Below are 27,071 nucleotides of genomic sequence, written 5' to 3' on the forward strand. Positions count from 1 at the left end.
ACTAACATTAACAAAGATTAATAAATGCTTTAAAAATATATATTGTTAATCGAGTGCCCGCCCACTTTTTCAGCTGTCTAATTTCTGGAAGTATTTTTCCCATTCATTTCATCCATAGACAGAGTTCTAAAGCATGACCCAACCAACCAGTTTCGAGGTGAATCGCAACATTACCAACTTTGTTTTAAGGCAAAACATTTGAAAATCCGACCATGAGACAAAGGTACAAATTTGTGTACTTATACCATCTTTCATGAGGGCACAGACTACAATCCCATGAAGCACTGTGAATGACGAAATTGAGTATAAAACTATGGCAGTATATAAAACTATTGATTATAGTACAGAAACAATATAGTTTTCATTTATTGCGAAATATTCTGATATACACAAATATATACAGTAAGTAGTTTGAGAGTGCAGGTAGACCGGCTTGTTTGCGTCATTCAGAGTGCGTCATGGAAGTGGGCGGTCGCTTCTGGGCTTATTTCGTAGGCTTTCTTGGCCACGGTTCTCTGATTGGTGGATCTTTCTCCACTATTAAGGACAATTTTTGGAACATTGAAGTTGAAACAACGCAGACGGATGGCTTCAATGTAAGCATATACTATAAACAACCTTAGAGCTCATGGTAGGTCTGTCTTAAAAGGTTTATAAGTTAACGTTGAAATTCAATTAGTCTATGGAAAAAAAAAATGGGAATTTAACTTCCGGAACTAGACTGTTGCACTCTATTATTTGTTTATGATACCTATGCATTAGCTAATGTTAACAAATGGAATCTTATTGTAAAGTGTTATTAATTTTAATCTGTTTCTTTCCCACACTTATCATATTGCTTTTGAATATATGGATTTACCCACTGGAGTCTCATGGATTACTTTCATGCTGCCTAAATATGCTTTTTGGAGCTTCAAAGTTCTGGTTACATGCACTTACATTGTATGGACTGACAGAGCTGAGATATTCTTCTAAAAATCTTTGTGTTCTGCATAAGAAAGAAAGTCGTACACATCTGGGATAGCATGAGTGTGAGCAAATGATGAGAGAATTTTTGGGTGAACTATCCCTTTAACAGTATTTGCCCACTGGGTTTTGAATAGGTCTGAGGAACTTATTAAAATAATTTGAAGGGAAAGTAAGAGTTTAATTTTGAAATTACAATTATTATTATTTTTGACAGAACATGAGGGCTAAGTTCATGAAGTACTGTACTGTGGAATTCTGATTGACTATAAATTCCAAATAGTCAGCTAGGATCCAGTCTGCACATTTCATATACTGCATTAATGCACACCACATTCCCAACACAGATGCATGAAATGGAATTCTTGTTCCATTTTTCCTGTCTCATTAGGCAGAGATCTGAAGCAGAATGTTAGCCTGGAGAACAACAAGAGGCGGAGGGTGAAGAGAGAGGACACGGTAGGGCTGTCCTAGTCTTCAGCTGCACCCTGCTCTATTGGCAGTCGGCCTGCTATTTCACAGCTGTCTGGATCACCAGAGTTTCCACATCACGACACATACTGAGCCAAAAGCATCCAGGCATCCAACACAAAGTCTGAGCACATACTGTAAACATGCTGTGTCTGACTGAAACTTCAGCCTTTTAAAAATGTAATCTATGCCTAAAGGTGTGTAATTATCTTGATGTTAAAATACTTTTCCTATCACAGCTTAATATGCATAGACAACTATAAGTTAGCCATTTGTAGGTTGATTCCCCAGACTAGCTTTAAACAGTATCATTGGTTCAATCACTGGCATAGGTTTGGGGCGAGGCCCCTGTTTGGTACCAACGAACGGTAGATGGGGGAACGTTCGGGAACCCTGTTTAAAAACAGTGATTATTTTAACAATTTAATCTGTTTAATTTAAATATTTTTTATTACATTTCTGTACCCTCTGAGTTCAGGTAATTTGGTTAACAAATGCATGCACAGCTGATTTTTACAAGATAGAGAGGGAAGCATCAGTTTTCACCTGCGTCATTGCAGAAGTAGGAGGAATGTGTCTTTGCATTTATGTACAGCATCAATGGGGGCTATGGATAAAAATGGCATATGCACAGGCTTTTCTCTCGACTGTGCCTAAAAGGGTTTCATGCTGTATTTTTCTGCTGTCTTTAATTGAACCATTGCCAAGTTTGCCCACTCTGTAATCACTATACAATCCACAAAATGAAAGCTAAGAGGCAAAAGAAAAACTCATTGACTCAAGAGCTGTAGATATATTGCTAGTCACCAATTGAACTTTGAGAAATGGCTTGCTGGTTTTGGCACCAGGGTCAGCACAACCAGTGACAACAGATTCATACTAGCTACTTCAAAGGGTAAATGACCCCAAACATTGATTCAGGATTTGTGACAGGATTTGTTTCCCATGAGAAATCCTAGTACTTTGGACATGTGGCTGAGGAACTGTTTTTTTTTTTTTTTTTCATTGGATGATAAAGGCCTTTTGAAGGCTGCTATAAATTTTAACTTGAGTTATAAGAATCACAAAAAAAAAAGTTATCTCAAATTGTAAAAAAAAAAAAAAAGAAAAAGTTTACTCAATTTAATCTTCAACTGTTCTTACTAAGTTACCGTTACTCTCTAAACCCTAAAGTTATCATTAATAAAAACATCTAAGTGTTCCTAATTAAACAGTATTTGAAATGTCACATTTTGGAATCATAACTCAAATACTGTATATATGTTCTTTAAATTTTGGTTTTGAGTACTACTAACTCAAAATTTTTAAATACAAAAGTGCAGCTGTGTGGAATACCCATGAGCCCCCTGCTTGAATAAACTATGCACAATATGTTTGGTCAAAACAAGGGAACTTATGTAGAAAAATAATAATTGTTATTTAAAAATGTATATACTTTTAATTCTTATGACTATTGTTGTTCTTTTGTTGTAGCTGGTTGAAAGTTGTGATTTGTGTGAAGTCACCATTAGGATAATTAGTGTTACCTCTGGTGAACTTGGAGCATGTTAAATTTAAGTTGTTTTTCTCTACATACATGTACTTTACAAAAGATCAGATTTATGTGCATTAAGAAGTACTGAGGAGAATCCAATGTTCCATTTGGCTAATTGAGACCACAGTTATAATTTCCCCTATACTGTATAAGACTTGCTATAACTCAATTTAAATAATTAAATAAAAACAATATTGTAATCACAGATGAGTTAAGTTTTCGTGTAACTAGTTAACGTTCTTAAAAAAATATTAAGTTCGGTTTACATGAGCCAAATACTGTAAGTATGTTTACTTAGAAAAAGGTATGCAAACTGATTGCCTTATAAAATCAAAGTAAGGTCAACTACTTAGATTTTACAGTGTATTTTTGAGCAACCTTAATGCCAAATGAAATATTTAGTTCATATATCCTTTTTTTTATTTTTATTATTATTTATTTATTTATTTATTTTTGGACACACTTTATATTAAGTGTCTTTAACTACTATGTGCTAACAGTAAAATACATACAATACATATTGTGTAACATGTTTTTTCTGCAAAAGTCTCACAAGATTCACATTTACTGCTACTGAAGTTGAGGTACGGGTATGTTAGGGTTAGGGTTAAGTTTGAAATAAGGGTTAGGGTTGGGGTAGGGTTAGACTAAGGATTGGGGGTAAGATGTAATTAAAAGCAGTTACCTAAAATGTACAATGCAATAACATGTATGTACATAATAAGTACATTGTACTAAATGCTTAAGTACATAGTAGTTAAAGACACCTAATATAAAGTAGGTCCTTTTTTTTTTACTCAAAAGTCAAAATCAGATAAGTATTTTTGGTCATTATCATAAAGAGGCCATAGTCTTTGAACTGCAAAAAGCAGTTGTTTAAAGACATGAAAGTACTTTCAAAATACACACTTTAGGCATCTTTTAACCATGCCCCTCTGCTGATAGTGAGAAAGCTAATCAATTCAGTCTTTGATTGGATCAGAGTCAGTCAGGATAGTAAACCCTTTCTAATAAAACAGACAAGCTCAGATATTGCACACATGCACTCAGGAAACTTGTGCAGCCAAAAACCTGGGGATGTCATGCAAAAGGGAGGAGCACACAGGAAATGAACAGAGACAAACATTTGCAGATGGCGCATGTTGTATATTAATAAAGCCCTGTTAACACAATAGATATGTGAGATGGCACTATAAACATACACAGCCTACATACTATATATATATATATATATATATATATATATATATATATATATATATATATATATAGATAGATAGATAGATAGATAGATAGATAGATAGATAGATAGATAGATAGATACTGTATAGTTCTTGCAGCAATGGTATAGCTGAATATGGAGCCATCTGTACGTTAGCTGAAGCTGCTGCTTAGAGAAACAAGGGAAGGGTAGCAAAGGGGAGGCGCAGGGTGTTCAGTGGCTGAATTTGGGGGCGCAGCCGCTGAATTTAACAGTTTCCTTTGTAAGTAAATTTCCTTGCTCCACACTTGCTGCTGCTGGCTTCATTCTCTCTTGCCACCAGATTCAGGCTCAGACTTTCCCCTTTCTGCTCTTGGACTTCAATAGGCTACTACAGAGAACCACATGTAGACACACACACACACACACAAACCATCAACTATACATGCCACTTTCTCGAACAAGAGCGTGTGAGAATAAGAGGGAGAATGTATGCAAGGTAAAAATAATAATAACAAAATAATAATAATAATAATAATAAAAATAATTTTAAAAATAAAAATAAAATAAAAACATGCAGAACACGTATTTGCGTCCGTCTGCGCTATTTTTCAATTATTATTTTTTTATGCACCCATGCGCTTGACTGACGTTGCTCCGCGAGTCTCTGTTTTTGCATCGACTCGCGCAGGAGCGCCGCGTTTTTTAGACGCAATGTCAGGTTAAAAGAACGTCAACTTTTAAAAGCGCGTCTCGAGACACCTGCGTTCTTTCAAAAAAAAAAAAAAAAAAAAAACATTTACGCACGAGCGCGTTCGGTCTGAACGGCCCCTTAAACGTTCACAGATATCCTAAGAAGGTCACTTTAGGTTTTAATGGTAATGTGCTGTGTTGACTATTGAAGTGTTAAACCATGCCCTAATTCAAACATAATGGTTCCACAAAGAATTTTGTAGGTTATATAATTTAAACACCTAATGCGTCCACAAAGGATCCCCTCCCCGTTTCCTCAGCACATATTAAATTGCAGACCACACCCAACAAGAGTTCTGGGCAGTTCAGGATTTTGGAAAAGGAGGAGCGCGCACTTTCCCCCTCATTTCACTACTACTACGTTAGTCACGTTCACGCTCGCATCACTTCGTATCCACATCAAACTTAACAATATTTGACACTTTTGGCTCCTGTATAGCGGTAAGTGTGAATGATAACTTACGGCTTGTTTTTTTTTTTTTTTTTACCAGTAACCAGATGTTTGTAGCGTGATAAAACTTATTGAGAAGATTAAGAACTCTGACTTTGTGCAAATATGTGAATACTGTATCGAGCAACTATATATTCATTCTATGAGGCTTTATCTATGTGTTTGTAAACTTTTAAACTCAGGCATGGAGAAAGCTTGTGAAGAAAGGGGCGTTGGCGCCACGCGCCGATGATGCGTCTTTACTGATGCTTCGCTGGTGAATCACTAACTTGTGATCAGACGTGTTTTGTTTACTTGTAATCCTTTTAAACCTATTTTAAGCAAGAGGGAGTATCCAGTTTGACTTTGGTTTTAACAATATAAAAGACTAGCCTTATGTTTTGAAAAGAGACATAGGTTAGTTCTCTCTATATTTTTAGTTGACGTGTTTGGCGGTGCGTATTTAAAAGTAGTTTGAAGGAGTGAGGTATCACCAACCTGTCTCGCATGTCGCCTCCTGGTGACAGTAGGCAACATTTTATCATTCAACATGTATTTAAATGTTTTATGGGTTAAATATTGCATTACTGATTTAAAAAATAAAATAAAATATGTAGGCTAATTTACACAATGTATAAAATACATTTCAAACATATATTTACATAGCTTATGTTGATATGTGTATATGTTTGTAATTTATAAAATATATTTACATATTTATTTACTTAAAAGGACTTTTTCTGAGGTGTATTAACAGTCATTCACCAAGCAAGATCACATTACTTTTTTAGTTAGGAATACATAAACTGTTAACAGATGTTAAAATATCATGTTGAAGATGACAAACTATGTTAAAGATTTAACGAAAATATGTTGATGTTGAGATGTTTTGTGGTTTTCTGTACAAGACCATGCATTGTTCCCGAGGTGGCCCTATAGCGTGTTTTGCATGTCTAATTAATTTTGCATGTCTGGCATTTTATCTTGTTCCGTACAGTCACGTGTGTTTGTGTGCTTTCTCAGTGGCACATTCCAGTGTGTTACTCATGGGGCTGTTCTTGGGGGTGGGTAGTGTGTCGTGTGTTCATGAGGTGCAGCAGTTTTCACTGGACTGGATTTCCGGACGCCTGTCTGCTCTGCTATTACAACACAAACACAGCCCACAGTGAGCGCCATAATTCAAACCTACCTATCAAAAGCAAAACCTATTTAGGAAAGGATATATGCACAGAAACACCTCTCCCATGCTTTTCTTTCCTCTATTGCATAGTATGATATATATTCTGGCATATAGAATATACGATTGAAGTCATATCCACAGATGTTTTGATAGGGTGACCATATTCTGGGGGGGGGGGGAATAATAGGGTTCAAAACAGTGTTACTATGAATGCAAACTGTAATACAGTGAAAAAGACACTCTATTATCATAACATAAATAAATATTATATTATTACTATTATTTTGAATGGCCATGGAAAATGAAGCAATGTGATAACAATTTTACCTGGTTGCAAAAAGTAGTCTGTTAATTTACCTGATGAACTTTCACCTTTTGCTTTCACCTAATGGCTGTGTCTCGTTTGGAAGTCTGCATGCTAGGTAGGACGTGTCCTTTGAAAGCTGCAGTATACTGAGTGTCCTCCTTTAAAAAAGCCTCGTTTAAACAAGACGGCCTTCGTAGGACAAACGGAAACGGAAAGTAACATGGTTGCTATGAAGAATACACCTCATGCATCCTCCGAATTCCCGTGAAAGAAGGTTGCATTCGAAGTGTCCTACTTGCTTTTCTGAAACGTGATAGCCTCGATGACGTATGCGGCCGACAAATGCAACCTCCGGAGGACGCATCCTTCCAAACAAGACACAGCCAATGTGTGCTTCTAAATCACTTGCACCTTTATTAGCAACTGACACATAAGTGCCAGCTTTACATGTCATACATTCTGCTTCCCACGGATCTCGACCTGGATGAAAGCATGGGAATTTTTTGTGCAAATCTTCTGTAAATTTGCACTTTCATTTGGGAATTGTTTCCACTCAGCTGTCATTTGCTGTTACTGTCAAGCAACTGTTTGATGCCGAACACAACAGCGCTTTGCGCGTTCGCGGAGAGATTGACAGGTAGGAATTTGGCCAATAGTTCCTGCAAGCCTCTTATAATCGACCAATTGGTGTGCGAGAAGGCGGGACTTACAAAAAGGGGTTAAAGCAATTCAAATATGCACGGACACACAATTAAGTATTAGACCAGATGCACATCATAATGCAACTAAAGCCTAATCCCGGACATTTTTGCAAATTTAGAAATCCCGGCCGGATGCTTTTTTAAGGTCCGAAAAAGAGGATGTATGGTCACCCTAGTTTGGAACATATTTTTCATTCTACACACAGTTTGTGTAGCAACTTATCCATACATTATACTACAATGAAAATAAATGTTTGTCAGGTAACTTAAAGGGTTAATTCACCCAAAAATGAAAATCCTCTCATGATTGACTAACCTTTAAGCCATCTCAGATGTGTATGACTTTCCTTTTTCAGCAGAACCGAAGTGAAGATTTTTATAAGCACATTTCAGCTCTTTTTGTCCATACAATGGAAGTATACAGGTGTCATTAGACTGCTGACTATTTGATGGTCCAAATAGCATATTTAGGCAGCATAAAAGTAATCCACATGACTCCATTCTATAAATTAATGTCTTCTAAAGCAAATTGATAGGTTGGTGTAAGAAACAAATAGATAACTAAAACGTTTTTAACTTTAAATCGTTGCTTCCGGTTGCTATTTGAAATGACCTAACTCTCGCGTGACGTTCGTTCCTCTATTGTATACAAAGCGGCACTTCCAACTTCTCGCATGAACGCGCCATTGCACTTACGTCACTGATGCGTCGACTGCTGGCAGGAAGCGATTTTTTTAAAGCTAATACATTTTTGATTATAGATTTATTTTTTACACAAACCTATCGATTTGCTTCAGAAGACATTAATTGATCGGCTGGAGTCGTGTGAATTACTTTTATACTGCCTAAATATGACTTTTGGGCCGTCAAATTGCCAGCAGACTGATGGCACCCATTCGCTTTCACTGTATGGACAAAAAGAGCTGAAATGTGCTTATAAAAATCTTCACTTCGGTTCTGCTGAAGAAAGAAAGACATACACATCTGGGATGGCTAAAAGGTAAGTAAATCCTGAGAGAATTTTCATTTTAGGGTGAACTAATCCCTTAAAAGTAAGTAAGGCACTTGATTGATCCCTTGAGGAAAATAATTGGTGCAAAACTGTGCTTTTTGTGGTGACATCTAGGGCTGCATGATTTGGACAAAAAGTCATATTGTGATTATTTTGAAAACTTTGAACTGCGATTATGATAGACAAAAATTAAATAAAAAATAAAAATAAAAAAATGGTAATGTTTTTCACATGGCACAACTGCCAGAAGGCTATTGAGGTTTTCACACTTGAGACCTCAGAACCAAACTGAGACCTTTTTTTCAATTTACCCACAAACAAATAAATATATAAACAGTGAAACAAAGAAAAAACACTGTCTTCTTAATATTCAAATTTAAATTTTTAATTTGAAAGTTTTCCAATACCAATCTCCAATTTTTTTTTCATCTAATCATCCGGTATAAACATTTAAAGGAATATTCAGGGTTTAATATAAGTTAAACTCAATCGACAGCATTTGTGGCGTAATCTTGATAACCACAAAAATTAATTTCAACTCTTCTCTCCTTTAAAAAAGAAAAAGAAAAAGAAAAAAAAAGTCTGTGTTACAGTGAAACACTTACAATGGAAGTGAATGCGTTAAAATACTCACTATTTCAAAAGGTTAGCCACAAGACGTAAATAACATGTGTTAACATGATTTTAGTGTGATAAAATCACTTCTGTGTAAAGTTATAGCCAATTTGACTACTTTGTTGCCATGACGATGTGATGCTGTAAACCCTAAAACAACCGTAAAAACAAAGTTTTAAACAACTTTACAGCTAAAATAATACACAAGTTTTAACAGAAGAATTCATGTAAGTGCTTATATTAAATTATCAGCTTCACATTTCTGCCTTAAATCCTCCAAAAAATTGGCTCCATTCACTTACATTTTAAGTGCCTCAATGTAACCTTATTTTTTAATTTTTTAAAGAAAAGGAGGGACAAGTCAAAATATTTTTTTGTGGTAATCAACATTATGCCACAAATGCTGTCGATTGAGCTTGACTTGACTTATTGATATTTTACTTTAAAATGTAGGTTTTCTCTTCTAGGACATCAGACCAAAAATAATATGATGACTCATACTTCACATAATCAGTCTGTCCTATCAGATGTTCTCTAGAATGAGAATCTACTTCCCCCTAATACCATCTACTTATGAATACCAATTGCATGTATCCTCTTTTTTCAGTGAAATACACCATTTTCATTTCTCATCAACTCCTTTTTTACATGTTTTACATGGTTGATTTGGTCAGATTGATGATTTCCTTTCCATGTATTAACGTTCTGTTCTGCAAAAGTGAGAGATTTTTCCAGTTGTTTGTTTATATAAGTTGTTTCCAATCCTGATTTTTTTTCTCTTTTGTTTTTGGCCATTGATTGATCCAACAGAAATGATGCCATTCAGAAAAGTGCTGTTTGCAGGGGTTTCCAGAGAATAGGTGGCAGGTTTTGTTGCGGATGGGCAGTTCCATTAGAATCAATGCTGTCAATGTTCATCAGGAAGTGCCTCTCCCTTTGGCCAGGCTTAAGCTCTGGACACTTTGTGTTTTTTTAACTGCTGCAGCAAGCTCAAAGTGACCAAGCCTGCTATAATGATTCTGCAGACCTGAACTTTTAGCTGAAGACAGTGAAACAGCAGGGTGGCAGCTGCCAACTATTAAATTAAATTAAATTGCCAGCTATTCCGACACAAACTCCATTATTGCTTTAGCAAAACTATGACAATGACTTAAAGCTACTTTAATCTTGCAATGGACTGCTAATGTGAGCATTCAGAAGTTAATGTCACATCAGTACAGTGTTTCCAGCAACATAATGCTGTGAAATGAGGGGGAAAATGAAGCAATCTACGAAAGTTGTTTGGTTTGACTTGCGGCTTTGTAATCTTTCTTTGTTTTCACCAATTACAGAAAGAATCACAATGAAACTCATCTATCCTCAGTGATAGGTGAAATCGAGGGTCATTGGTGTGTCAGACTCTGAGACAAAGTTGCGAGACAATTGAGTGAATCAGAAACCCAGTATGAGTGTTTGAGTCTGGGACATTGTGATCTGCTTGCATGTTTTTGGGCAGGACTCTGGACTGAGACAATGAATTGCTCATGTCTTCACAACTGTGGGTTTTGGTAGCCAGATCTTCTCAGGGGTAAAATCTTAAAACCCAGATTTTTTTTTTTTTTTTTTTAAAGGGATAGTTCATTCTCTCATCATTTACTCTCTCTCATGCCATCCCAGATGTGTATGACTTTATTTCTTCTGCAGAACACAAAGATTTCTTGAAGAATATCTCAGCTCTGTCAGTCCATTCAATGCAAGTGAATGGTGGCCAGACCTATGAAGGTCCAAAAAGCACATAAAGGTAGCATAAAAGTAATCCATAAGACTCCAGTTCAGCTAATTCTATGTCTTCAAAAGCGATATGATAGTTGTGGGTGAGAAACAGATCAATATTTAAGTCCTTTTATAACATAAATCTCCACTTTCACTTTCACATTCTTTCACATTTTGAAAATGAAAGTATAGTAAAACAAAATGTATCTGTTTCTTAACCTACACCTATCATATCGATCCTGAAGACAGATTTAACCACTGAAGACTTACCTTTATGCTGCTTGTTTGTGTTCAGCAGAAGAAGGAAAGTCACACACATTTGGGATGGCATGAGGGTGAGTAAATGATAACAGAATTTTAAGATTTTTTAGGATTTCATTTCAGGCCTCCTCCTTTAAACGCAAGTGAATGTCCTCCATTTTTTGACGGTCCAAAATGCATATTTAGGGTGCATCAAAATAATCCACACGACTCCAGTCGACAAATTAAGTTCTTCTGAACCCAAACGATAGATTATTTTTAGAAACAAAACGATACTTATATACTTTTTAACTACAAATGTTCGCTTCCGTACATCTCTGTGATGCGCGCTCATGAGAGGGATGACGTAAGCTCGTTGGTAAGGTCACGTGTCATGTGGAGGAGGAGGCAGGAAGCGCGTCATTATTTACAAGAGAAACTTCACAAACCAAAACAGTCCAAAACAATTTCAAAACAATATATAATTTTTTTTTACAAAAATAAAAAATAAATACAAATAATAATAAAAAAAAACATTACTGCAGTAAATAACCATCTTTTATTTCAGAGCAATGCCGTTGCATTGTCTACTTGTGCTTTTTCTTTAGCAGAAATATATAGGCTATATGACTGTCAGGAATTCAAGCCACACAAGTTGTGAGTCGTGTGGATTATTTTGATGCACCCTAAATATGCATTTTGAATACAAATATGCATACACCTTATTTGCTCAAAAGACCTACATAGTCCTACTCTTTATACACAAATCTACAACAAAATCTTGTTTTGCATAATTTCAGTGCTGTATTGTAATCATTCTAAAACTTGTAAACTAAAAGTAGCATACTCAGTTATTTGGCTTTTAGTCAACATGAAGTCAAAATTGATTTTAACTTAATTCGTGCTCCTGGTCTTATTGTGCATGATTCATTGGTGCATGACATTTCAAATAAAATAAAAATCTTAAAAAAAAAAAAAAATTCAATAACTTGCTCTGCATCTGGAATGGCTTTCCTTTTCAGCAAATGTCACAATATGCCATAATATGCAGCAATTACACTCTGTTATGAATACTGACTGAACAACTTAAAGTAGTAGGTGGAGCTTCAGGTCACACCTACTGATGATGTGGACCAATGGCATTAAGAAGGTGTTTAGCAGCAGTTACAAGTTTTCCAAAAAATGTGCCCAGATGAGCTGTTACAAACCACGAAACGAACTCAAAAACACCTTCTTTTTTCTAAATGACGTCATACCCATTCATTATTCGATTTTGAATTAAGTATATCGGGGCCTTAAACATGCAGATAGGGTACTAAACAAACATGAATTTGTCCAACCATCTATGCTAACATCTCTTAAACATATAGTGCATCAGTTTTTCTACACTACTGCACAATACATGACTTAAGTCTGTTAGAATTTCCTCAGACATGTTTTTAGAACCATAATTGTTCTTTTGAGAGCTGTGGCCCTACAGCTCCTCTCTTATCCATGACTTTAGCACACTTAAGGTTTGAAACCCCAATGGAATCCCGCTGCTAAATCCATTGGAAGCAACAAGAAGTTCCTTGGGAGCCAGAGCCTTCTCTTCATTCCTGCTGAAAGATCAATGCTGCTGTTGAAGATCCAGAATTTGTGTGAATGAATGATTAATGAGAGGCTGTGGAACATGCTATTACATCAACGAAAGTTGGTGTACAGATGTAACAGCATTGAAGAAGATGTGCTGTCCTAATTTAGAAGCACTCTTCATAAACTCTAAGCCTTTCTACTCACTGCAGGAGTTTTCCTCGATCATTCTGGTGAGTGTTTATATCCCGCCACAAGCATGCAGGAACGCAGCACTGCAACAGCTGGCTGATCACATCACAGACACGGAGCAACAACACCCGGACTCACTTATTATTATTCTGGGAGATTTTAATAAATCTAACCTCACCCGTGAACTGCCAAAATACAAACAACACATTACATGCCCCACCAGAGACAGCAATATACTGGACCACTGCTACACCACTGTAAAGGATGCATATTGCCCACATGCAGCTTTAGGACTCTCTGATCACTATCTGGTTCATCTTCTCCCGACCTACAAGCAGAAACTAAAATCAGCTAAGCCTGTAGTAAGGACTGTAAAGAGATGGACTAATGAAGCAGAGCTGGAACTACAAGCCTGCTTTGACTGTACTGATTGGAGTGTTTTTGAAGCTGCAGCCACAGACCTGGATGAGCTCACATATACTGTGACATAATATATCAGTTTCTGTGAGGATATGTGCATCCCTACTAAGACATTTTTATCATTCAATAATGATAAACCATGGTTTACAGGAAAACTCAGACAGCTTCATCATGCCAAAGAGGATGCTTACATAAGTGGGGATAAAATATTGTACAACCAGGCCAGGAACACACTGACTAAGGAAACCAGAGTGGCTAAAAGAAGCTACTCTGAAAAACTGAAAAAACAGTTTTCAGCCAACGATCCTGCATCTGTGTGGAAAGGCCTGAAAATCATCACCAAGTACAAGTCGCCTCCCCCTCGCTCTATAGAGAGTGAACTAATGGCATTTGAACTGAATGTGTTTTACTGCAAGTTTGAAAAGCCCAGTCTCACATCACTCCCCCGATCTTCACTTCACTTCACACACACACCAACTCCTCCTGGAACCCCCCCTCCTCCCCCTCAATCTGCACTTATGATCTGTGAGAAGGATGTGTGCTGGGTCTTTCGGAAACAAAAAAACTAGGAAAGCTTCAGGCCCAGATGGTGTTTCACCTGCCTGTCTGAAAGTCTGCGCTGACCAACTGGCCCCCATCTTCATACAGATCTTCAATAGATCACTGGAGCAGTGTGAATTTCCCTGCTGCTTCAAACTCTCCACCATTATTCGGGTCCCCAACAACCCCAAAAAAACAGGACTTAATGACTACAGACCTGTCACTCTTACGTCTGTGGTCATGAAATCATTTGAGAGACTGGTTTTGGCCTACCTGAAGGACATCACTGGACCCCTGCTGGACCCCCCTTCAGTTTGCTTACTGAGCAAACAGGTCTGTGGATGATGCTGTCAATATGGGACTGCATTATATCTTGCAACACCTCGACAGACCTGGGACTTATGCAAGTATCCTATTTGTGGACTTCAGTTCAGCCTTCAATACCATCATGCCTTATCTTCTCTCAACCCAGCTCTCCGTGCCAGCTTTCTGACAGATAGGCAGCAGCTAGTGAGACTGGGGAAACTCACATCCGGGACCCTCACTATTAGCACTGGTGCTCCTCAGGGATGCGTTCTCTCTCCACTGCTCTTCTCCCTGTACACAAATGACTGCACTGCAAAGGACCCCACTGTCAAGCTCCTTAAGTTTGCAGACGGCACCACGGTCATCGGCCTCGTCCGTGACAGTGACGAGTCTGCATATAGACGGGAGGTTGATCAGCTGGCTGTCTGGTGCAGTCATAACAACCTTGAGCTGAACATGCTCAAAACAGTGCAGATGATAGTGGACTTCAGGACTTCCTTTGTTTTATATTCTGTGTCTCACTGTAATGTTCTGTGTGCACTTGTTTCTTCTATCACTAAAAAAATTCCTTGTGTATGTGAGAACACTTGGCAATAAGGCTCATTCTGATTCTGATTAAAAACAGTAGTCTTGCTAACCAGCCAGGGCGGGTTGTGTGAATGTGGCTGCAGGGGTCCGTCGGCATGTCTGTTGACAGCTCCATGTGGGCACTGTTACTTATGCCCACAGAGTGTCATCTGTGGAATGCAATGCGAAAACAGGGCCTGCAGCACCTGAGAACCAAGGCTCTGTGGTAGAGCTCAGCAGCATTGTGGATGGTGTCCCTGAGATGAAAGCCTATCAGCCTACAGTATCAGCACACAGTGCGGGCTTTCAACCCAGTAGGCCTGGCTGAGGGCAGATCAGGACCCTGCTGTGTGTGAATGAGGCTCCCCCTAAGGTCAACTGTAGCCAAACACAAGTGCCGTGCCAAAATACATTCCTTTTACAAAACGGCAGCCTCCTGTGCCAAATCTACCCATGTAGTGTTGAAATATCTGTGGGGAGACTCAGAGTTGTGTGATAAAGACTCTAAGGCATCGTACAAGTAGCAGACTGTACCAGCCATAGCCAGTAGGCTCACTGTAAAAATATAATGTTTAAGAAATAAGAATAGGAAAATGGCTTTTATCAATGATGTAATGTAATTTTTGACCCCGAACTAATAAGGTTATATAAGAAAACACACATACTGATAACATTTAAACCTTGAATGTTAATTGCTTTGGATTAAAGCAACTACCAAATGCATAAATGAAAATGTAAACATTACACTGCTGTTCCACCTCCAAAATCTGTTTAAAGATGCAGAAATATGACTACCGGTATGTATTTGAGACCTAATTTTATTATAACTTAAGCTCAAATTCATTCTTGTACAGAACTTTTAGTAAGCCAACTAGAAATTTTTGAAACAACTAGCCATTAAACATTTGTAAGCTGGAGGAATTTTTTGTTTTTGTTTTTTTACAGTGCAGCAGGACCATTTCACACTGCACGTGTTGCTCTCCCTGGGAGTTTGTTTTCTTTTTCCTTTTCATCTGTTTTTTGTGTCCAAGCACTCGGCTGGGGCTTATCATGCTTTAGACACAATAACCAAAACAGAGCTTTGTTTTGTTGTGTACATTAAACCTCATTTCTGTTTGCCAGCCAAGGCAGCAATGGATTTTTTGTTTTGTCTAAAAATAAGCCTTGTGCTTTCATTGTTGTTCGCAAGCACAAATGACGCTGCGGGGGCCGAGCGGTGAGGAAAAGATAATCAGAGACGTCAGCAAATGATCTGATTCTTTACATGTGTTGGAAAAAGCTGCACAATTCCATTTCACTCTGTAAAAAACAGAAAAGGTACAGTTGTTTACCTTAAGGGGCTATTTCTACCAGATTTGACCCTTATAAATTACTTTAACTAGTGTGACCTAATGTAGTCAGGTTGATTTAGACGTATCTATCAAATTATATTTTTTGCTCAAAAATGTATGTTACAACACAAAGAACACAATTTTTAGGTTGCTTGACAACACACAGTGCAAATCTATCTATCAAGGTTTTAATTTTGTCATAAAACTAATAGCTTTTATCTAGGCCCAGACAGAGTTTTAAAACTAGTCCCCACAATTTATTTTGCATTTTCTATCTTGATTTTGGGACACTCTGCTGAATTTAACAAGGTGAAATTTGGAGCTGAGAGTATTGTTGTATACTAGGGGTAACTGAAAGCATTAATAAATCAGCCAAAATCATTCCTTTTAATAAAGGAACACTCAACAGGCTGTAAGCGATGGTCATTCGAATTCTACGGAAATCTGGTGAACTTTCTGAGTTATGTGGGCTCAGATTCTGTGTGTCTGCTTAGAACTGTCTACAAGTAGTTATATTATTGAAAATCCTACACGTCCATTAGATGAACCAAAGATGTATGAGTTTGAAAGCATACTTGATTGTAGTGTGTGTCTGCTTAGAACTGTCTACAAGTAGTTATACATGTGAAAGTCGTACTCATCCATTAGACAAACTAAAGATGTATGAGTATGAAAGCATACTTGATTGTAGTGATTTGTTGCAAATACCACAGATCACAGATCATGGCACCACTGACAAATATGCTGTACAACAGAATGTTTCTTTTGAAAAAAATCATACTTTTCATCCATTTGATATCTTTGTGTTTACAGCAGCCTTTGAATGTTGTGTCAGTCGACATACAGCAGGCTTAATCAGAAAACCAGTTACATGGGACCCAGCAGGCAATATTTCAGCTGCTCATGCTTAATTTTCACTTTATTGAGCCAGAATAGGCCTGCTTTTAATTTATGACTGTATTTTAAAACAAACTCCTGTCCCCAAAACGATAAAAATTGAAATTAATGTGCAATATACAAGTGCTTCAGTGGAAATTAGTCTACGACAATGCATTGATCTTAATTAGATCACTGTTTATAGGCTAGCACTTCCCAGGAGATGAAGATGTTGTTTATCCAAGGCTGTTAACCTTCACAGCTTTACAGCTGTTTTGGAGAAGTCTTCTTTTCAGCTCTTTCCTTTCATCCTCACTGTGAAAGATGACTTAAAATGAACTCTGTGCATCATCATTCCCCCCCCACTTCTGACCCATTGGACATTTCCCTTACCTTTTATCTGCCATCTCTCTGATCATGAAGTAAGAGTTGGTCTCCAGACTGCAAAACAACCCATGAACTGTTTGTTAACTTTGGGTCGTCATTCGAAACCACAGCTAATGTCAAACTTGCGTTCTAAAACATTCTCCTCTCACATCCCTCGTTTACTTTGAGGTTTTCCATCATGCTCAATAGTGCTAGGGAAGCTAGGGTCAGGCTAGGTAAAACTGGGTGGTAGTGTACTCTGCTTGTCACATTTTTATGTTTTTATCACCATTTATGCATTAATTTTACAACTGTCATATTTTCTAGACTTCTAGTCTTATTAGCGAAAGACTTCTGACAAACAAAATAATTTTGGCTTTAGCTCAAAGAACTGTTTCCATTGCAGAATTATGGAGGTGTGTGACACATTACTAGAGCACATTTAATTCCTGTTCCTTGAGTTTAAATACTGGAGGACACAATGACACAGCCTGAATTATTACAGTCCATTGAAACAGTGAGTAATTGTCAGGGTGTGTTGGTGGTAGGGACGTCATGCAGCTATTTTTTAAAGGATAAGATAAGATAAGACCTCAGGGGATACAGTTTTTGTTTAGTGTGAAATGAGAACCAGGTTCAAATCTTAATAAACAGAGCAAAATTGCGTCTACATTTGAAAGTCAGTGATCATGCATAGAAAAGAGCAGCTTTGACATTGTTCCATGCAGTGTAAAAAGTGGTAACCTGCAATTATTACCCTAATTGCAATAATTACTGCAGTTATTAAAATGAATTTTGTTGGCATAACCGAATGTAGCCAGGTTAGTTCAGTAACGTTAAATTAGTAAAACTTGAATAAAACAGTTAATTGAAATGTTACCACATGAAGCACATTTTTAGGTTAACATTTTTTTCCTGGGTGACTATTTGCACCCAGGTGTAAATAGCACCTTCCACATAGCGTGGCTATTTGCACCCCAATAGTCTAGTGGAAACCGAAATTTATGCCAAGCTGCATTGTAAGGGTTGCTGCAGTGGCCTGGGGTGTAGCGACGGTGCAAATGTAGCTTTTCGTGCGGAGGACCTAGGTTCGAATCCGCCTTAGTCACACTCTTTTTCCCATTCTGTTTCCTGTCTCCGCTCTTAATATTTTCTTTAATACTACTTATTTCATTAAAAATGGTATTATATAATGGTAGTTTTACTATAGTTATATTATTTTAGTTATATTGTAATAACCATGTTTTTGTGGCAGAAACCATAGTTTTGATACAATTAACCATGATGTTACAACAGTAATATGGTGTTAATATAGTAACCATATTTAATTTTGTGGTTATTATGATTTTACTACAAAATTCCATAATGATACTATGGTTAATGCAGTAAAACTTGGTTAATTTTTGGTTTGGTTTGGTTAGGGTTTGGTTTTAGGGGTATGGGTAGGTGTAGTGTGTCTAAATAAACACAATAAACATGCTGCAGTGATGCATTTAATTAGGGGTGCTAATAGCATCTATCATTATTTGTACCAGGATTGAGGTGCAAATAATGTTTTCCACTATTTGCATTATTTTGGACATGCAATTTGGATCTTTTTGGACTACAGTAAAAATGCAACTTAATTTTCAGATACAAATATTTTTTAGAAGTTGTATTTAAAATCCACTTGGCTCAAAAATCTGAGGGGGTAATTGCCCCCTCACTTTGAATAGGCATGAAGCTTCTTCTTGGTAGCATCCATGTGGTGCCACGATTTTGTTTTAATCCTTCAGATCAACCCATGATTCTGAGTTGGCCAGTTAGTGTTATAACAGGTCATGTACACGTGCGCTGGATAGAAGCCGCAAAGCTTTGCAGGGTGGCGTTGGAGCTTTCCGTCTCATTTCAATTATTTGTTCCATGACTGCAATCTCTTTTTTTCTGCAGTGGCCAACTTGGAAGCCTGCTGGAGACTGTGGCTTTTTTATATGTAAAAAAAAAAAAAAAAATTACATTAAAAGTGAAACTCAAGTCAGCTTTTTCCACCAAGCTTAGGGGAACAGAGAGTGGTTGCTTAGGGTTTACTCACACTCACACATATGCAAGCAGTTCTACATGCAGAAATAAGTAGAAATTGCTTATCTTATAAATTTGATAGTTTTATGGGTTTAGAAGGACACGAGAGTGAGCAAATGTTAACTAAATGTTAACAAATATAAATTATCCCTTTAAGGCGTTGACACCAATTAATTTACTAATGATGGTTGGTGTATACTCAACCTCTAAGGCTGGGGTGGTATGGCTGTCATTATCATTCCACAGGATTGCAAATAGCAAACTCAAACCCCACGGCCTTATGCAGCCAGTTTCCAAGACAAACGCTTTTAGGTTTTCATGTCTCAGCCTATATAAACTTTAAAGGGGCCTCAACCCCCAACTCCATTAAAAGGCTAAGCTAAAAGCTGGAATTTGTTCTCTTTGTCTTTTGAGGCTATAGTACAGATGTATCTTATTTGTGTCTTAGCCTGATTGATTGATCTAATGTATAGAACTGACATATTTATTCATCAGAATGGTTAAGTGGTATTCAAAAGCCTCACAAGGTGCCTAGGTAATACTCATAAATGAATTTACTCTTCTTGCTGTTATTTCTGTCCTCTCTTGTTTAATATATTTTGAGACAGTCCAGATCCATCATTCAGGAGTACTTTAGTTGTGTATATTCAGGGTCATATCATTAGTATTTGTATTTGTATTTTACATATTTACATGTACATTTTTGTAAGTTTGTATAGACACTGAAACAAATAATATAAATGTATTCACAGCATCTAAAAGTGCTATAAGTGCCCTAAATGCAAGTCTATAGATGCTTTTATGTATTTACAACTTTATAGACGTACAAATCTTTACGAATCCTCTGACGACTCAGAATTGAAATTCCCAAAACCTTCATGAGGATACTGCTTCAAGTTAACGAGTTCAAAAAAAAGAAAAAAATACATTTTTAATGACATATTTATGTATACATTTCATGCAGATGGGACTATTGAAATTATAAACATTTTTCACTCTGTCTGAATTTGGATATCCTCACATGTCAATAAAGTATGAAATATAAGTGAAACACTGTAGATATTACGGTGTAATATTAACAATTGTCTCACTAATTTCCTGATGTGTGTGTGTGTGTGTGTGTGTGTGTGTGTGTTTTCAACATCAAAATTGTTCTGAAACTTAAGATTCTTTCCAAAACATTTGGATGTCTCTGAAGTTCCAGATTTGTTTTAGATTTAAAGTTATTGTATGTTTCAATTTCTGTCAATATGTTGGTGTTGTACATTTCGGTGTCGATGCAAACATGTGAAATTGTATGTCTGATAGAACCACACCTAACATACAAATACATATGAGATCATGTTTTCATTTCATTTTCTCTTTTCTCTATATTAACAACTGTAACTGTATTAGCAATTAGTTATATCTTGTCCAGTTATAACAGCGTTTAATACCAGGTACTCAGTTCCTGTGAAGTGTAAAGCTGAACAAGATCACCCATGAAGCCGATTTCATATTTCCCTTTGGCCTTGAAGAACCTTTACAGTGTATCTTTTGTTCCTAGAAGGCCCAAGCAGAATATGCAAGATGATTATGCCTCTGTGTAGCCACCATACCATTTTCAGTATGTCTCTACAAGAATTCCTTTCATCAGTGTTTTCATCATTCACAGAGCCATTGGTGACATAAACAACTAAACACTAGTTCTAGTGTTTTTGAGTTCTCTCTGTGTAAAATGCCACATTTTGTGCCATTATTGATATCATCAAATTAACAGGCGCTTCCCAGCAGCTTTTGGGAACGCAGTGATCCTTACTGATTGCTTGGCTCAATTACGGACTTAGCTGAAAAATGCAACATAAAGCAAAAGCTTTAAGACCTTTGCTAAAGATCAAATGTAATTAAATATAAAGTGTTTAATTTATTTTGATGTTAAAAAAATACTTTCTCTTATCCTAGCCATAACTAAATGTGGATAAACAACTCTATTTAAGCCATTTGTAGTTTGAATTCCCCGACAACAAGCAACATTGGCTCAACTAATAGTATGATTTTGGGGTGGGGCTATCTGTTTGGTCATATATCCTATCCTATCAATGGCAGATGGGGCAGTGTTCAGGGAAACCTGTTTGAAAACAATAATTATTTTTGCAAATTCGTTTGGTGCTGCGAGTGGTGCAGAAATTACACACTTCACCAATTTTAGGTTATTACAATACATTCATAGCATCAGAAAGAAGGGGGGGGGGGGAGTTGATGCCCAGAATCATCTGTGAAACATATTTCATAGTATATTTGATATTTTTAGACAGCATGTTTTGAGTTTTTATTCCCACGTTCCCCCCTCCCCCAGCTCCGCCCCTTTCAGCCCTTTACGCCTCTCAGTACAACACAGGAAGGCAGCTGCAGAGAAAATTAAGACCATGTGTGGACCGAGACCACGTTAAACTACGATTAAATGAAACCAGCCCCCCGCTTTACACTCTACAGAGACAGACAACTAATGTACAGCGTGAAGTGATGGTGGTCTACTGAGGACTTCTACTACAGGCTTTGAATAAATAACCATTATTCTCAATCTTTATAAATGCCTGTGATTAAAGCTGATGTGCATAATTTCTGTGCCACACCGAACGGAATTGCAAAAGTAATCACTGTTTTAAAAAAATTCCAGAAAACTCACGCCGTCTTATTTGGACTTGTGTGAAATTTAATTTTTTGTTCGGGCTGGGGTAAGAGAAAGAATGGAAACATCGTCAAAATTATACACATCCACTTTAATTTTGTTCTTAGTACCTCCCATTGAACTTAAAGGAGAACTCAAAGTAGTGAAAGTCAAAAAAGTTGATTTTCAGGCATTTTGAGGTCTCATGGCAGAGATTGTAAAGCTGAGACACTTCTCCTAGACATGCATCATCCTGTACCCTCCCACATTGTGCTTCCCTTGTGTACTGAGGCTAGTTTCCTGTTAGCCGACCCAGGTCTCTTTCATTATGATTCCACATTGGCTGAATCTATAGTCTTTGCTGTCTCGTTTGTGAGCTGTAATTGGGTACGTGCCTTTGCCTTCCTCTTGAGGCTGAGCTCAGTGAGAAACCCTCCATTCTTTAACCATTCTTTCCCGCCTAAACTGCACTGCTCAAATGCCACACCCTGCGTCCCACATTCCATGCTAACGAACTTTATTTGTCTAAACCACCATACATCTTCATTTTCTCTATTAACTCTGTAGCAGAAATTTTTATCTTACAGATACATAGTAATTTTTATATGCCTTATTTAAGTTATTTGACATATATTTCACATAAAGTGACTTATAATCTAGTTAGCCCCTGCTGGTAGATGCTGTAACTACACGTATCTGGACCCAAAGAGCATCTTTCTCCATTGATGGCCTTTTAAAAGTAGGTGTGTTTTCTGATTAAATAACATTCTTAGAAAGCAACATATAAATTACAAATATTTCATTAAATTATAGTGCATTATATGTGTTTCTAGTGCTAGATTTTTTGAAAAGCTCTTAAGCTTAAAAATTGTCTTATATTTATCCCTGTCTGCTGCATTTCACATCACAGCTCAGGATAGTCGCTAGTGAAGGGCTTGAGACTGTGTGCATTCTTGTGGTGCTGTTAGCCAAACAGTGTTGTGATGATGACATTTTCACATGGCATTTACGGCTCAGGTGATTGGTTCCTTCTGTGATTCCCATGAGCAAAGATGGCAGATTTTAAATCGTACTTACGGGGGTCCTGCACCAGTCGAGCAACTGCCTTAGAGATGAATGAAAATGCTTGTAAACACATGCTGCTTGGTGCTGATGTGGAAGAGTTCACATCCTGACTCAATGGCTCCACCTCAGGTCAGTTTTATCATGGCACCCCTCATTAAAGTGGAGCCAAATGCCTTCATCTTAATTAAGAGAAGTAAAAGGCAATACTTGATGAAGCTTGTTGTTGTTGGTTTTTGGAAGGCTTATTACAATGAACTTAATTAGCTGATGAATACTTGTGTGCTTAAAAGTGGGGGAAAATTGCCTTTGTTACTGGACTGCTAATTCTATGAATCCTTATTTTCTTCCACTGTCCCAATGTTCCTTTTTAAGTAAAAAAGAAAATCTAAGATTTTCTTTTCTTTTCTGTAAACTCCAAGCCATAAAGCTGCAAGGTGGACCAGATGCTTGACTATCAGCATAAAGGCATAAAGTTATATAGTCTGGTCCAATTTGCATATCATTCAGGCCAAGAACTGCCTATTCGGATGAGAAATGAAATTGAATGGTGACTGAGGATGTCATTCTGCCTTACATCTTCTTTTGTTTTCCATGGAAGAAAAAAAGTCATATGGGTTTGGAACAACATGAGTTCAAGTAAGTGATGACAGAATTTCAATTTTTGCGTGCACTATCCCTTTAAATCGATTAAATACATATTAAATAGATGATACCACAATTACAGACCAGTGGTCTGTGAATGGACTGTTGTTTAATCAACATATACTAGTGGATAGAAATAAGTTCATCACATATGGTGCTGCTAAAGCGATGTGAGCCATCTATCTCACAGCCTTAGTGCTAAAGAAATATTTTCCTTTGAGGTATCTTCTTTTCATTTATTGTTTCCTTAAGTACTTAGCATTAAGGCACATTTTTAGGAGAGGAAATTAATTTCGCACCTCAAGTATAACCTCAAACACACTAAAAAAGGTGAAGGAAAAAAGACGTTCATAAATTACTGGGAGCAGCTTTTGTGCAGGTTGAGATATAGTGTGTCTGCATGTGGCCGCAAAGCAGTGAATCACGAGAGGCTAAATTAGCAGCCGGCCTCTGAGGCACGTGTGTGACGCAGATAGAAGATGACTGCATTTGCTGGAAAATCCTGCGTGAAGTTTTGGCCTCATACAGCCAAATCCTCTCCTGTATGGAGCCACAGACAGCGAGCTCAGGAAGTTTGAAGCATTATCTCATCAGTGAATGGGCAGAATAATGAGGTCAGCAGTGCTGTTTCTGCATCCCTAGAGACAGACTGTGATATTTATCAAATCAGAACCTTGTCCAAAATCATGAGGGAATCCTCCACGAGGTTTTTGGACGGCAGTGAAGGCATCCTTATATGACTTAGTTTGAGACCAGACAGTTACATTTTAAAAAGCTGTAAATAAAGTCCACACAAACATAAAAAAGTTAAATTAACTTAATTGAATTGAGAGTCTTTAAAGACACACAGATGCTCTTTAAACAAGATTTCCAACTCAGTGTGCAGGATCCTTTTTTTTTGTTTTATTTTTTTTATCCCTTTTCTCCCCAATTTTGGAATGCCCAATTCCCACTACTTACTAGGTCCTCGTGGTGGCACGGTTACTCACCTCAATCTGGGTAGCGGAGGAAGCCTCCACTTCTGAAACAGTCAATCTGCACATCTCATCACGGCTCGCTGCGTATGACACCACGGAGACACACAACATGTGGAGGCTCATGCTACTCTCTGTGATCCACGCACAACTTATCACGCGCCACATTGAGAGTGAGAACCACTTAATCACGACCACGAGGTTACCCCAAGTGACTCTACCCTCCCTAGCAACCGGGCCAATTTGGTTGCTTAGGAGACCTGGCTGGAGTCACTCAGCACACCCTGGATTTGAACTCACAACTCCAGGGGTGGTAGTCAGCATCAATACTCACTGAGCTACCCAGGCCCAAGTGTGTTTGCAGGATCCTTAACATCCAATACTCAAACCACAATGAAGGTGCCACTCAACAACCACATATTTAAAGGGAAAGTTCACCCAAAAATGAACATTCTCCCATCATTTACTCACCTTCATGTCATTCTTAACCGAACCTAGCCTCATAGAATGAAGGTCTACATTTACATTTTTCAAGTGGACCAAAAAGAGATCTGAACCCACTTTCAAGATCACAAATAGTGTGAATGCAAAGAGAACTGGGTCCTTTTTCACTCAGTTCACTTTTTGGTCCACTTAAAGGGGTCTGAGTTTGGTTCTAACAGGACCCAATAGTGAAAACACCCTTACACACGTATTCCAATGTGATTAGCTTCTGCGGTAGCAGAGGGTTCAACTTTGGATTTGGAGGACTGAGGCTCGACCCCAGCCAAACATGCAAGCTGACACGTGAGAGTAAAGGGTCATAGAAAGCAACTCAAAATGACATGGTTGCTTCTGAAAATGTGCTTTTTTGCTTTTTCCACACTACCGGTTAGCTTAAGGTATTGGTTTAGGATAAGGATGTCTGTTTTGTTTACCTCTCATTTGCATTAATTAATTACACAATCGGTTAGGTTTAGGTTAGAGTTCTAGGTTAGAGAGGTTCATTTTACTCATTAAAACCTACATTTAATATTCACCTTAAAAACCTTACCACAATTTTACTCGCTTTTGGCGCACCCCACTGGACATTTCACTTGGAAACTACAGCCAAATGTGTAATGAAGCTCGTAATTTCATTTGGCAAAAACGTAGCCACTGTCATGTAATGTTCATGAGATCAGGCTGTCTAAACCTGTATAACTTACTTTTTTCAGTGGAACACAAAGGAGATGTTAACCAGGCAGAATGTAAGGACCAACAGTTTCAGTCACCATTAACTTTCATTGTATAGAAAAAATACAATGAAAGTGAATGGTGACTGAAGCGAATACTCTGCCTAACATTTATTCCACAAAAGAAAGAAAGTTATGCGGGTTGGCAACTTGGCAATAACATGAGGGTGGAAAAATTATGACAGCTATCTCTTTATTTAGAGATATATAGAGATGTATAGAGATGCACTTGAAGTTAACAACACACACCGCATAATAATAATAAAAAAGTGTTGTATTAGCTCATTTTTCCATGCTTTGAGTGAAAACAGTTATGGAAGCTCTCAAAGCACTCATACAAAGGAATCAAGAGTTTCTTTTATATTACGGTTGAGAAATAGAAAGACCAAAAGGATCAGCACTCATATAACAGTTCCAGCTCCCAGTGTCACCCCATCACATGAGTGTATTCATTTCATTCAACAGGATATCTCTAATATTCATGTTTCTTTCTTTAATAGATTCTCTTGCTTTGGATTTTCTGTTGCATCACCAGCTATGTTGATTATTTTGGCCTTCATCATCCTCTTCCACATCACCTCAGCAATTTTACTCTTCATTGCAACTATCAGAAATGTAAGTTGATTTCTTAAAGTCTTACAATCTAATTGTGATTTTATATCAGTACATGTTACAATTTTACATGACTTTTCTATCTTTTCAAGTCATGGTGGGTTTCGAATGAGTTCTCCATAGATCTCTGGTACAACTGCAACAACACAAAATGTTATGACATACCAAACAGTGCAACCTCTGATGCAGGTAGGCTTTTATTATCCAAGAATCTAAATTAATATACACTTTGCACAAGGTAACATTATATACAGTGGTGTCATGTATAGAGACAAAAGTCTCAGTCACCAGTCACTATCATTGTATGGAAAAAAGATACAATGAAAGTGAATGGTTACTAAGGCTGTTAGTTTGAATGTTTTCATTTTTGGGTGAACTATCCCTCAAAGAGCAGGGCTTAACTTAAAGTAAAATAACTTATACTTAAAATTTAATTAATTTTAATTTATGCAGACCAGTGGTATATTGGTCAGGGAGATTAACTGGCCGATATTTAGTATTTTGAGATTATCAGCATTGTCGTACAC

The 27,071-nt window shown here is 37.4% G+C and overlaps 1 protein-coding gene across 1 annotated transcript in view; it reads left to right on the forward strand.

Annotated features, from left to right (window-relative positions):
• Positions 1–5,220: 5,220 nt before the first annotated feature.
• LOC127451144 (epithelial membrane protein 2-like) overlaps positions 5,221–27,071 on the forward strand; it is a 31,289-nt gene continuing 9,438 nt past the window's right edge. Inside the window, exons 1-3 of the mRNA XM_051715602.1 lie at positions 5,221–5,366; positions 26,433–26,547; positions 26,637–26,733. Coding sequence (XP_051571562.1) covers positions 26,470–26,547; positions 26,637–26,733 — 175 coding nt within the window. The 5' untranslated portion in view covers positions 5,221–5,366; positions 26,433–26,469. The remainder of the gene's footprint in view (positions 5,367–26,432; positions 26,548–26,636; positions 26,734–27,071) is intronic.

Source organism: Myxocyprinus asiaticus, chromosome 14 (genome assembly GCF_019703515.2).
Source record: "Myxocyprinus asiaticus isolate MX2 ecotype Aquarium Trade chromosome 14, UBuf_Myxa_2, whole genome shotgun sequence".
NCBI lineage: Eukaryota > Metazoa > Chordata > Actinopteri > Cypriniformes > Catostomidae > Myxocyprinus > Myxocyprinus asiaticus.